The following is a 12,687-nucleotide window of genomic DNA, read 5'->3' on the forward strand; positions in this document are numbered from 1 at the left end:
CACTGGTCCTGAAGGGATCATCTGTCCTGGATTCCCTGTGTTTCCAGTTCCTATCTGTACCAGTGCACATCCTATGGTCTAGCCGGATTTGTAAGGTAGAATTGGGATCGTGATAGTGGAGCGGGGGTGGGGGTGGGAAGAAGCATTTGGGAACTAGAGGAAAGCTGTATGTTTCATCGCTTTTGAATTTCTTATCAGGTAGTTCCAATGCCATTTATTCCTCAGAAAATAGTTCTGGATTTGTTTTATGGTCCCTTGTCTGAGACGCTCTGTGGTGTTTCTCTGTGTAAATGTCATGTCTCAGTGACATTGTGGTTTGGGGGTGTTGTATTTGTATTTAATTGATTATGTAGTTTGGCATTCACCACCTGCTTTCTGGCAGATATGATAGAGAATGTGATGTGTGCGGTTATATGTTCACAGTTTAGGCAGGGCAGTTGAGAGCAGTTGGGCTGGTGTTTCCTGCAGTCTGTTGTTATTCTGCTGGTACAAAGCAGGCAGTGGTCCTCACTGAGGAGATGGGGCTTCAGGAAATACAAGTGTAGTGGGGTTGTGTTGCCATGATTACTATCTTGCTGTCTCGTGTCAGATGAGAGAAGAACAAACAAAATAGCAACAACAGCAAGCGATCCCAAACCAAACAACATAACAAAAAGGACATGATAAATAGTAAACAAATCAACAAAGGAGGCAAATCATGTAAACAATAGCAAGAAAAAAAAGAATGCAATAACTGAAAAGGAAAAGAGGGAGCAAAATAAAATCAAGGGAAGAGAAAAATGGAAGGACAATGAAAAAGTGAGGGAGTCAGAAAAGAAAAGAGAAAAGATAATAAGAAAGAAAAAACTAAGAAGAAAAAAAGGAAAGAAAAATGAAGGGGGAAGAAAAAAGAAGCATAAGAAATGAAAGAAAAAAATGATAAAAATGGGAAAAATAAAATAAAAACAGAGGAGAAAACTGGGGCAGGAGCTGAGTCTAAAAAGGAGGGAACTGTGACAAGAAGGTCCCCAGGTAGGGATTAGTTGCTGTGCTCACCAAGGAGCTCCTAAGTTATAGTGGGGAGGCATGAGGGTGTGGGACATCTGGTCCAAGATGTCATTCTGGATGGTCTTTGGGGTCAGGGTACCTGGTTTGAAAGTAGATTGTGCTAACACAGAGTGTCTTTGGTCAGCGTGCTTGTTCCTGGAAGAAACAAGAGAGCAGTTGTTGGTGGTGGGGGGACTACTGGTTATTGAAAGTGTTCTTGCCTGTCTTCAGATAGCCTGTGACAGTCTATCACTCTGTGTTCCATTGATCTGATTAGGCAGCGTTTAAACCCCTCTAGACACAGGGGTGGTATATTCTGTGCTTGGTCCATGGGGAGTGTGCTTCTGTCTGTCTCTTCTCTTGCTGCTTTGGTTCAACTTTTTCTCCTAGTGCCATTCAATCCACTTCTTTGTCCTTTCCTCTGAAGCTCAAGTTGCGAGATTATAGTTTTTATGTTTTATTTGGTCTCTCGTGTATTTGTTGTAGATGGTCTGGGTAGTGTGTTTGCCTAGTCTGCTATCTTGTAAAAAAAAAAAAAAGTCCCTAGTTGTTTGGCTTTGATGCGTTCAGATATGTTTTTATTTTCTCGTCTAGTATGAGTTTCTTTGAAGTTGGTTTTTTAGAGATCAAGAACAGCTCAGTAGTTGCTAGGACATAGTGATGGGGTAGGATCTAGTAAGTACAGAGAAATAGCACAAGGGAGTCCTTCTGTGGTGGTGAAACAGTTCCATATCTTGATTGTGGCGGGATTACAGAAAACTATGCATAGGATAAAATTGAATCATAGAATTACACACACACACATTCAGATGAAAAAATGGAAACATTTTAATAATGTTGTCTAGTTCCCAATGTCAATTTTCTGCTTGTGTTAGCATTCTCACTGGATGCAGTTGAATCAATTTTCAACTCACAGTAAACACATTCACAGAATAGAACTTCCCTAGGATCTTAGAGGCAGTAATCTTTGGGGGAGCAGTCACCAAGTCTTTCTCCCACGTAGCAGCTGGGTAGGTCTAAGCTGACAATCTCTTCATTAGTAGTGGAGGGCTTACCAACCATTACATCATTGTCACCATTGAAGGGAGTTTGGTGAAGAAAACCAAAATATTATCTTATAGCTTCCTGTGAACCTCAACAAATGTAGCATGGTACATTGCTTTTTTAAAACCCCTTCACAGAACTTGAATGAAAAGTAGTGGAATATGAAGTAAAAATAAAGTATATACTTACATTCATTTTATTTCTGTATTAGAAAATCACACCAAAAGTTGTGAGACACATTGAAAGCAATAAATGTGTTATGTCCATATTTTCAGAAAGAAAGAAAAAACTATTAGAATTTTTTCTGCTTTGTTTTCTTTGTTTTAATAATAAGGGAGGAAAACAAGAAAGAAAACAAAACCTGAGCTGTAAGGTAAAAGAATGATCACAGGAACAAATCCCAGCAAAATAGAAAGGAGATTTCAGGCTGGCAGTTGCACACCAACAATGGAGGGGGTGATTCTGTATAATTCAAGCTAGAGAAATATGCTGATTTAAATTTGAAATGGAACTTTGGAATTGCAGGCATAAGGTAATTGTATTCAGCAAGTCAGGCAACTCCAGTGGTGGCTCCTTCAACACAGTGGGATTGATATAATACATACTGTAATACCAAATATACATCAATATATTCAGCTGAGTTTTAGAACACTGGTACATTGTTTAGCATTGAAAGGCAAGGCCCCAAAAAGACAAGATTCCAAGGTAATAAAACATTACCCTAGCACAGAAAAATAATTATAGTTTACTAAGTAGGCTGTCTCCGGCAGCATACATAGTCATAATACTATAAGAAATAATAGGTCTCTGTCGAAAATTAAGATATGGTCATAACGGAGCAAATGGGGGCTGGGGTGGGGAGTGGCATGTGTCTGCTGGCAGGGAACTGGAAAAGGAATGAAAGCATGATTTTTCATAATGAGAAGAGTGCTTCTTAACATTTTTTAAGATGTAAGGATATTCACATAAAAGGATAATCTGTGTCTAGCACAAGGCTGAACTAGGGGCATTTGATGCAAGTATGTTCCTTTGAGGACTAAGGTGAGCCTGACACAAGTCATGGTATTCCTCATTGCATCATCCGCACGTGAAAGTTGAACTCTGAATAAGGAAGACTGTAGAAGAATCAATGCCTTTGCATTGTGGTGCTGGAGAAAAATATTAAAAGTGCCACGATCCGCTAACTGGACAAACCAATGTGCATTGGAGCAATTCTCCTTAGTTCTCCTTAGAGGCAAAGATGGCAGCTTTTGTCTTACATAATTTGGACAGATTGTTAGGAGAAACCAGTTTCTGGAGAAAGATATCATGTTTGGTAGTGGTGGGGCAGCGAAAAAGAGGAAGGCCCTCCATAGTGGCTCCATAGTGGCCCTCCATAGTGGCTCCATAGTGGCCCCTCCATAGTGGCCCTCCAATGGGCTCAGGTATAAGAACAATTGTGAGTGGCACAGCCCTGTTCAGTGTTTCCTTCTGTTGTGCCTAGGTTTGTTATGGGCCAGAGCTGATTCCATGGCCTGTTGTGTACTACACCACCAGAAGACCCATTGTCATTGTTAGGTGCCCTAATTCAAATATATCATTTTTTCTTTAGTTTTCCATACTCAATGTCCAATATGCCTAAGAGGCGATTGAAAATATTATGGCTGGAGTCCAGTACATCTCAGTCGTCAAAGCAACATCTCTGCTTTTCAATACTTTAAAGAGGTCGTGTACTGCTGCTTCCATGAGCATTTATTATGGCTCCAAACAAGACAAAATCCTTGACGACTTCAATCTTTGTTCCTTTTGTCATGATTTACTTACTGGTCCGGTCCTGAGGACTTTGGTCTTCTTTACAGTGAGTTCTCTCTAATCCGTACTGAAGAATGCAATCTTTGATCTTCCTCAGCAAGTGCTTTGGGTTCTCTTGTCACTTTCAGCAAGCAAGCTTGTGCCAGCTGCATATTCCAGGTTGTTCATATGCCTTCCTCTACTCCTGATGCCGCATTCTTCCTCATAGTATCTAGCTTCTCTACTATTTGCTCAGCATACAAATTGAATATGGTGAGAGGATACGATTGTAATGCATGCCTTTCCTGATTTCAAACCAGGCAGTCTTCCCTTGCTCTGTTCGGACAGTCTCTTGATCTATGTACAAGGTCCTCAGGAGCACAAAAGAATATTCTGGGATTCCCACTCTTCTCAAAGCTATCCGTAGTTTGTTATGATCCACAAAATCAAATGCCGTAACACAGTGCAAAAAACACAAGTAGACATCTCTCTGGTATTCTCAGTTCTCAGGCAAGATCCGTCTGACATCAGCAATGCTGTCCCTTGTTCTACACACTCTTCTGAATGTAGCTTGAGGCTCTGGGAGCTCCCCGTCAACGTGCTTCTGCAATTATTGTTGAATGATCTTCATCACATTTTTACTTGCATTTCATATTGTATATGGTTCTATAATTTAAGTATTGTGTTAAGTTTTCTTCCAGTCAGTTGGCCAAGTAGCTGTCTTCCAAATTTCCCTGTATTGATAAGTGAGTGCTTCCAGTGCCTCCTCGGCTTATTGAAACACTTCAATTGGTATTTCATAATTTCCTAGAGTTTTGTTTTTGGTGAATACTTTCACTGCAGCTTGACCTTCTTCCTCAGTATCATCAGTTCTTGCTCATATGCTCTTTCTTGAAATGATTGAATGTAGACTAATTCTTTTTGGTCCAGTGACTTTGTGTATTTTTTCCATCTTCTTCCTGAATCTTTCAATATTGCAACTTGAGGATTGCATTTTTCTTCAGTTCTTTCAATTTAACACATGATGAACATATGCTTCCTTTTCAGATTTTTAACTCTAGGTCTGTGCACATTACATTATAATATTTGACTTTGTCTTCTCAAACTGCCCTTTGAATTTTTTTTTAGCTCTTTGATTTCATAAATACTCCAATTTGCATAAGCTACTGTATAATTAAGAGCAAATTTCAGAGTCTCTTGGGACATCCACTTTGATCTTTTCCTTCTTGCCTGTCTTTTTAATTAACTTTTGCTTTCTTCATGAATGATATTCTTGATGTCCTCCCTTATCTAGTCTTCCGTTATCAGTGTTCGGTGTGTCAAACTGTTCTTGAGATGTTCTTAGAGTTCAGGTGGGATATACTCAAGATTGTATTTTGGCTCTCAGGTGGACTTGTTTTCATATTGTTAAGCTTTAACCTGAACTTAGGTATGAGTAAGTGATGGTCTTCTCCATAAGCAGCCCGTGGCCTTGTTTGGCCTCTAATAACAAGCTTTTCCATCTTCTCCTCCCACCGATGAAGTCAGTGTGATTTCTTTCTATTCCATCGGGAGAAGTCCACACCATTTGTGTTGTTGAAAAAGGTGCTTGCTATGAAGAAGTCATTGCTTTTGCAAAATTCTGTCGTGGGATCTCCCACTTTGTTTCTATCAGCAAGGCCATATTTTCCAATGACGGTTCCTTTCTCTTTCTCTTCAACTTTGGCATGCCAATGGACAGTAACTACCAATGCACCTTGATTGCATGTTTGGTCCATTTCAGACTGAAGACGGTAGACTTCAACTTCATCAAACATTTGGTGGTTGGTGCATACATTTGAATAATAGTTGCATTGATTGCATTCCCTGGAAGGCAGATATATACAGCCCTTTCACAGACAGCATTATACTTTATACATATTATATGTATATATATAGATCTTGAAGTGTACTTTTTAATGATGAACACAATGCCATTCCTCTTAATAGTTTCGTTCCCAGCATGGTAAACCATAGGGTTTTCTGAATCAAAGTGGCCATCCATTTTAGTTCATTAATTCCTAGAATGTCGATTTTCAGGTGTTCCATTTCACTTTTTACAACTCCCAACTTTCACTCTTTTCAATGAAAGACTACTTTGTACATTCCATGTTCTGATTATTAATTGATGTTTTCAGATGTTTCTTTTCATTTTGAGTCATGCCCCCTCAACAAATGAAGGTCTCAAGGGCTCCTCCTACAGTGTATACTCCATCCACATCATTGTGGTCAACTCTAGTTTGAGAAGGCAGATCTTCCTCGGTCATATGAGTGCCTTCCTACCTTAGGGTCTTATGCTTTGGCATCATCTCTGATAATGCTCTGCTTATTTGCATGAATTTTTGAGTATCCAATGACATTTCAATTCTGCCCAGAAGGTTTTCAGTGGCTAATCCCTCTGAAGTGGGCACTCTATTCTTTCTTCATAGTCTGCTCTTAGTCTCGAAGCTTTGCTGAAATTTGTTCATTTTGGGTGAGCCTGCGGGCATTTGAAATACCGGTGCCACAGCGTCTAGTATCACAGCAACACACAAGGTACCACCGTACAACAAACTGACAGACAAGTGATGGTAAAACATGTTAGTAGATTAAAAGGACAATTGATACATTGAATAGATTAAATTATTAATTGGTTTTGTTCATTCCCTTTATTCCTGGGTGGTGCAAAAGTTAAATCCTTGACTACTAACCAAAGAAGCTGATGATTTGAACCCACTCGGAGGCACCTCAAAAGCAAGACCTGGCAAGCTGCTAGTGAGAGGTCACACACATGAAAATCCTATGGTGCTCCATTCTTCTCTGAAAATCATGGGGCCATCAGAAGTTGGACTTGACCTACTGGTAACTTTCGTTGTTCTACTATAGTCCATTAGGGGTGTGTCTGGAAGAATTTGGGCTTCAGAGATGAGTCCATGCCCTAATCCTCTGATGAGGTATCACGGTCACGCCCATGGTCCTTTCCGTGACAAGAAGGACTTTTCAAATGTGAAAGTCACTTCTCAGTTGACTCTAAAGGAGGATATTATTCTCGATTATTTGAATCGACCCGATTAATCACAGGTGCATTAGAAAGGGGTTGGATATTTTGTCTGAGAAAGACTTTGATGTGTCAGTATGGGTTGAAAGATGGAGTGGGCCACATGAGAAGAAATTTAGGTGGTCTGAAGAGAGAGAGAGCAGCCCCCAACTGACAGGCAACACAGAAGCAGGGTCATCACACAGACGGGGGCAACCATGAGTGTGGTTGGGAAAGTATCTTCAGCTCCAGAAACACAACCCAACTGGATAGTTTTAGTAGAGTGTGGCTGATCTGAGAATCTAGCCACACTGTGCTGGGCTTCCGACCTATAGAAAATGTGAGACATTAAATGCTGCTTTACACGGCCCCTACCCCTACATTTTGTTCCCCAAGCAGTACCAAATGTTTTATTTGTTTTTATAGTGTGGATAAACGCTTACAAAGCAAATTAGTCTTCTGTTCAATGATTTCTACAGATTTTGTTTTGTGATATTGGTTGTTATCTTCTGAATGTAATAGCATCCTTCCAACTTCCTGTTTGGGCTCCCTATTTCCACTTGTCCTTCCTCTTCCTCGAAGCCTTCTGAGCTTTGTTTTTAGGGTGAATACGGCCTTTTTGATTTCTAAATGTTGGTTGTATAGAGGAGTACATTTCTCCCTATTGTTTGGCTAACAGTTGTCCCTTGGGATTAGTTAAGGTCCAGGGTTGAAGGGTGGTTAAGGGCCACAGTCTCAGGGGTTCTATTAGTGTCCATAAGACCAGTAAGTCCATTCTTTTCATGTTTTGACTTTGTTTTTATTCCTCTCTGTCTGGGCCTTTCTATTATGAGCCTATTTAGAGAAATTATCACTGACAGCTGGTCACCATCATTTCTTCTGATCTCTGAGTAGTGGAGGCTGGGATTCGTGTCGTGCAATTGGCCTAATCAAGTCTTTGATTTTCTTTCCTCTTCTTTACGCCAGATGAGGACCAGCCAATAGCTGCATCTTAGATGTCTACTCACAAGCTTTGAAGACCGTGAACCATTGTGTGTTATTTTAAGCAATTGCATTGGTAGTGATATGTTTTACAACAATATAACTAATATAAAGGGATAAAAAGAGCTTTGACTCCCCCCCCTCCCCCACCAACTCTACCACTTAGAGGGGACTAACTTCTGTTTTTGAGTCCCACGCTTTCCTTGACTCAATACCAGTGTAGTTTCATTTCTCTCTGGTCACAATCCAGAGACATCTTAGCAGTGGGCGTAACCTGTGCAGTGGTTTATAAGCAAGCTTCTTTCATCTAGGGACTCAGCATTCTCTGGGGCTGGACTCTTGGAATAGGCCCAGTTCACAAGGGGAGAGAGGCAGTAGGGGAAGGGAATCAGGAGATTTGGGGGGCCAAGTGTGGAGGTGATGAACATCCCTATGAAGGAGCCATGAAAGGAGCACTGTGTCTCGTGTCATGTATCTGTCTTGGGCAGTACGCAAACATCTGTCCTAGTTGGTTCTCGTAAACAGCTTCCTTACTGCAAATGGTAAGATGATTGTGGAAACAGCTGCAAGCAGTTTTTCCCTGGGAGAAATGTAAATAATGGTGTGGACCGAGATATAGAACTCACTCTCAAGGCTATGAGAAATTCAAGTGTGGGAATAGCAAGTTTATCTGGGAACACTGCCAGTATTTAGTACATAAAGCACTGTGGGCTGTCAAGGCTGCTGCAGTTTTGTACCATCTGTCTGTCTGTTTTGTGCTGCAGCCCTGTATTGTCTCTGTGTGTGTGTGTGTATGTCTGTTTGGTTCCATGTTCATTCTCCCTGCTCAAGAAACCGCCGGCATCATCCCTTCACCAATATTCCATTGGCCAGAGTCATCTTCTCACTTGCTTAGATGCAAAATCAAAACCAATCACACTTGTTACCTTAGCGTTGTTTGACTCATGATGATCCCATGTATTACAGAGTAGGACTGCTCAGTAGGATTTTCTTGGCTGTAAATCTTTGGAACATCTTTCTAGGCATTTCTTTCATGATACCTCTGAGTGGGTGTAAACCTTCAACCTTGTAGTCAAATGCACATCATTTGTTCCACTCAGAACCTTTCCCTTAAATGCAAAGTGTCAGGGAGATCCAGTCTAGCTGTGGGGTATTTAATCTAGCAAATACAGCAAAATGAGACTGCTTTGAGCAACCAGCTCATTTTTGTCACAGGGACTTATAGCATCTGGAAATCAACAGTTTCCAGAAATTTTTTTTAATGAAATAACCCTAACAGAATTTATGGGCAGACATATTGCATTTAGTATAAGGTGGGTTATTTACACTTCCACCTGGCCTTTAAGTCACAAATGCTTCTGTTTTCTAAAGCCTTCGGCATCTTGCCTTATGAACAGATAGTTCACATATTTGTGTGTGTGGCTGAGTCAGTTCCAAATCACAGTGACCCTAGAGGAGAAGGTCCAGTTCTTGAAGGGGTTTCCAAGGCTGTCATCTTTATGTGAGCAGACCACCAAGTCTTTTCCCCCGTTGGAGCAATGGGTAGGTTCAAATGACCAACCTCTCAGTTTGCAGCTTGAATGCATCACCATTGTGCCACGAGTTCACATAGAAACATTTTTGTATTGGTTCCAAACCTTATTTGGTTTTGGCAATTCCAGGCCCAAATTCATCCAAGGAACAATGTTAGGTGTCTCAGAAAGAGGAGATAAGGGAGATTTATGTGATTGAGAAGGGGGATTAAGAGAGGGTGTGGGAGGAGAAGAGGTATTGATTGATTGATGGGATTCCTAGGTAGTGTAAAAGTGATGTCTTGGGGCCAGTAGGAACTTCTGCCTAGCTTCCTACCAGTCTTAATAAGCCCAGGGAATAGGAAGACAGCACAGATTATTGCTCCGTATGTTCTTACCTTCCCATGTTTTCAGTCTAGACCGTACACACTGGACTCACACACTGGACTCGTGCAATTTTGGGGAAATGCCTGTGTCTAACAAGTGAATACATTGTGCATGTGTGCTTATAAGTGTATGTCTGCATGTTGGTTAGCCAGGGGACTTGAATGACCAATAATGAATGAGTGGGTTGGACTCTCAGAGAGAGCTTTGGATGAAACAAGATATTTCTTGGACACCTGAGTTTTGGACTGAATGCCAAATCTGTTATCCATTTTACATGTTAAACTGTACAAACATTCCATCTAGGTGAAGCAAAAAGGGAGACTATTTAGGAGGAGTCCTGGTAGTGGAGTGGTTAGCCATTGGACTGCAATCCACAAAGTCCATAGTTCAAAACCACCAAATGCTCTATTGGAGAAAGGTCAGGTATTCTATTTCCATAAGTAGGTACGATCTCAGAAACATATGGGGGTAGTTCTTCCAGTTCTATAAGGTGGCTATGAGGGGACCTTGACTTGGTGGCAGTGATTTTTTTTTTTTTGAGAGAAAAAGTTGAAGTGAATCTCTTCAGGAAAAAAAAAAAGCAGCCTGCCTTCAGAAAAGAGAGCCAACTTAGGTCATGATGCTACTAAGGTAGAGGAACTTTGGCAATCTCAGGAAATGAATTTGTTGCCACGTGGGTAAAGGAGCAAAGGCATATAGCGTGTCTCTACAGCTCAATTCTAAGATTTCCTTATTCTACATCACCAAATTGACTTGACTCACCTCAAGATGGTAAGCCCAGGTTCCTAATTGTGCTTCTCAGCTGCTATTTGAAGTACCCAGGAACGAGAAGAAAGCCTTTATGTTGAATTTTATGAGGCCAGAATGTGAGGTTATTCCAAATAGGTGAAAGGACTGTACGAGGGTGGTTTCCTAATTGCAGTGGAGAGAGATGCCTGGGAATCCCTGGCGTTTAGAAGGCTGAAGGAGTACTCATGATTAGGCCTGAAGGGTGGAGGGTCACTGGTAGCTTTGAGCACCATTTTCTGTGACCTCTGGGGAGGCAGTGAAGTTTCATAAAGCTTGAGAAACTAGAACCGGTGTGTACAAACATATGGACAGGCATCAGAATTTCCCTCACCACAGTCCAGTTTGTCATTCTTGCTGACGGTTGCTTTTCCACCCTTCTATGCCTCCTCCTCCCCCCTCTGTCTCTAAAGCTAAAACCCAAACCCATTACCTGAGTCATGTGTCACCATGTCAAGCTGCCTTTGTAAGCTGGAATCTTTACAGAAGCAGATCAGTAGGGCCATTTCAAACTCCCCACCTTTAGGTCAATATCAAGTGCAAACTGTTTGCACCACTGAGGGATGCCCTCGATATAGTTTATTCACCACCACCCCCACCTCATTACTAATTGACACAAACTCAGTGTATACATCCTCAGCACAGCAATTTGCAGGGTGGGGAGGTGAGGCGTAAATTGGAGGGCTAGAAACAACAAAACCAGGGGGCTAGTGGGAGTGATTTTGATTCCCTGCTGACTCTTGGGATTCTTGAGCCCTTAGAGAGCCTAAATAGGAGACTTCTTCCTGGTTGAGTTACCGAATGAACCACTATATTATGCAAAAGAGGAGACAAAAGATGTTAGCACCATAGAAAATCGAACCACTAAATATTAAGCTGCAAAATTAATTGGTGATCATAAACTCAACCGTGAACCTTGATGATACAAAGAGTTTAAACATGGCATACTCTGCCACCCCAGAAAGTTCTGATAATTGTGTTACTGTTTGGTTTGTTGTCATTTTATTTGCATTAAGGACAAATACTTTGAGGGTTCTGCATGCCCTTCATTTGCTGGCGAGTGACTAAGGTAGCAACCACCATTGAGCACATAGGTTGGAAGAGACTATATGGCTTTCCCTAATTTGGTTTCATTTTGGGGGGCCAGTGATCTATTTGGGTATATTCTGTGTTAGTCAGAGTCTTCCGATGGCTGATCTTTTTGATAACACGAGGTAGAAGCTAAATCCATATCTTCTTTGTATAAAGCTGAACACACTGAAGTGTCTCGTTCCACATATTGCTCTAAACTTACACTGGATAAATAGGCGTAATATGGGTCTTCTTCTGTGTCTTGGCAGGGGGAAGAAGGGTCATTTGCTCTCACCTCAGGTTGGGAGTCCTTTGGTTTTTTATCGTTAGGTTTCATGTACCCTGGCTTGATGACCTTTGTTTTCATGCTACCTGGTTGCGTATCTTCTGTTTGGGTAGCTTTGGCCTGCAGATCTTGTTGGAGTTTATTTTGACCCTGAATGTCTTGAATTTGGCCTTCTAGTAATTCTTGATCTAGGTTCAATCTGGTTTCGGTGCGCTTGCTGTGGGTGTCTTGGTATAAAGCTCTCTGCCTTAGGGCTTCTTGCTCTTGTAAATTTTGAGCTTGCCAATTTAGGGTATTCTGCTTTTCAAAAGTCCACTCTTTTGCTTTCCAGTCTTTGTTTCTCCAGCCTTGAGATATCCAGTCTTGGGATTCACGGATTTGTAATTTCCAATCTTGGTCCATCGAGTCTTTCTTTGACTGAGCTTTCTTTGCTTTAGCTTCAGGTTTTAGGCTTGGAGCTTCTTCCTTATCAGTCTGCTGGTGTTTATCTTGTCTCTTTGGGGGCTGCTGAGTTTCACCTTGACCTCTGTGAGACTGATCCTTTAGGAACTGCTCCTCTTGGCCCTGCTGGCCTTCAGCTCGTTGTTGATCTTGCAAATTTGAGGATTGCTTCCTTGGGGGTTGCCTGTTTTCATATGAATCTATGGATTTGCGCTTTGCGAATATCCAGTCTCTGATTTGTTGGTCTATAGACTTCCGCCTTGGAGATTTCTGACCTTGGCTTTCCTGGTCTACAGACTCCCGCCTTGGAGATTTCTGACCTTGGCTTTCCTGGTCTACAGACTCCCGCC

The 12,687-nt window shown here is 41.4% G+C and overlaps 1 protein-coding gene across 1 annotated transcript in view; it reads right to left on the minus strand.

Moving 5' to 3' along the window:
• Positions 1 to 11,710: 11,710 nt before the first annotated feature.
• MS4A14 (membrane spanning 4-domains A14) overlaps positions 11,711 to 12,687 on the minus strand; it is a 32,028-nt gene continuing 31,051 nt past the window's right edge. The window contains exon 8 of the mRNA XM_013007805.1: positions 11,711 to 12,687. Within this exon, the coding sequence (XP_012863259.1) occupies positions 11,711 to 12,687 (977 nt within the window).

The sequence above is a fragment of the Echinops telfairi genome, unplaced genomic scaffold (assembly GCF_000313985.2).
Source record: "Echinops telfairi isolate 266 unplaced genomic scaffold, ASM31398v2 ScPeMD7_7416;HRSCAF=8454, whole genome shotgun sequence".
Lineage (NCBI taxonomy): Eukaryota > Metazoa > Chordata > Mammalia > Afrosoricida > Tenrecidae > Echinops > Echinops telfairi.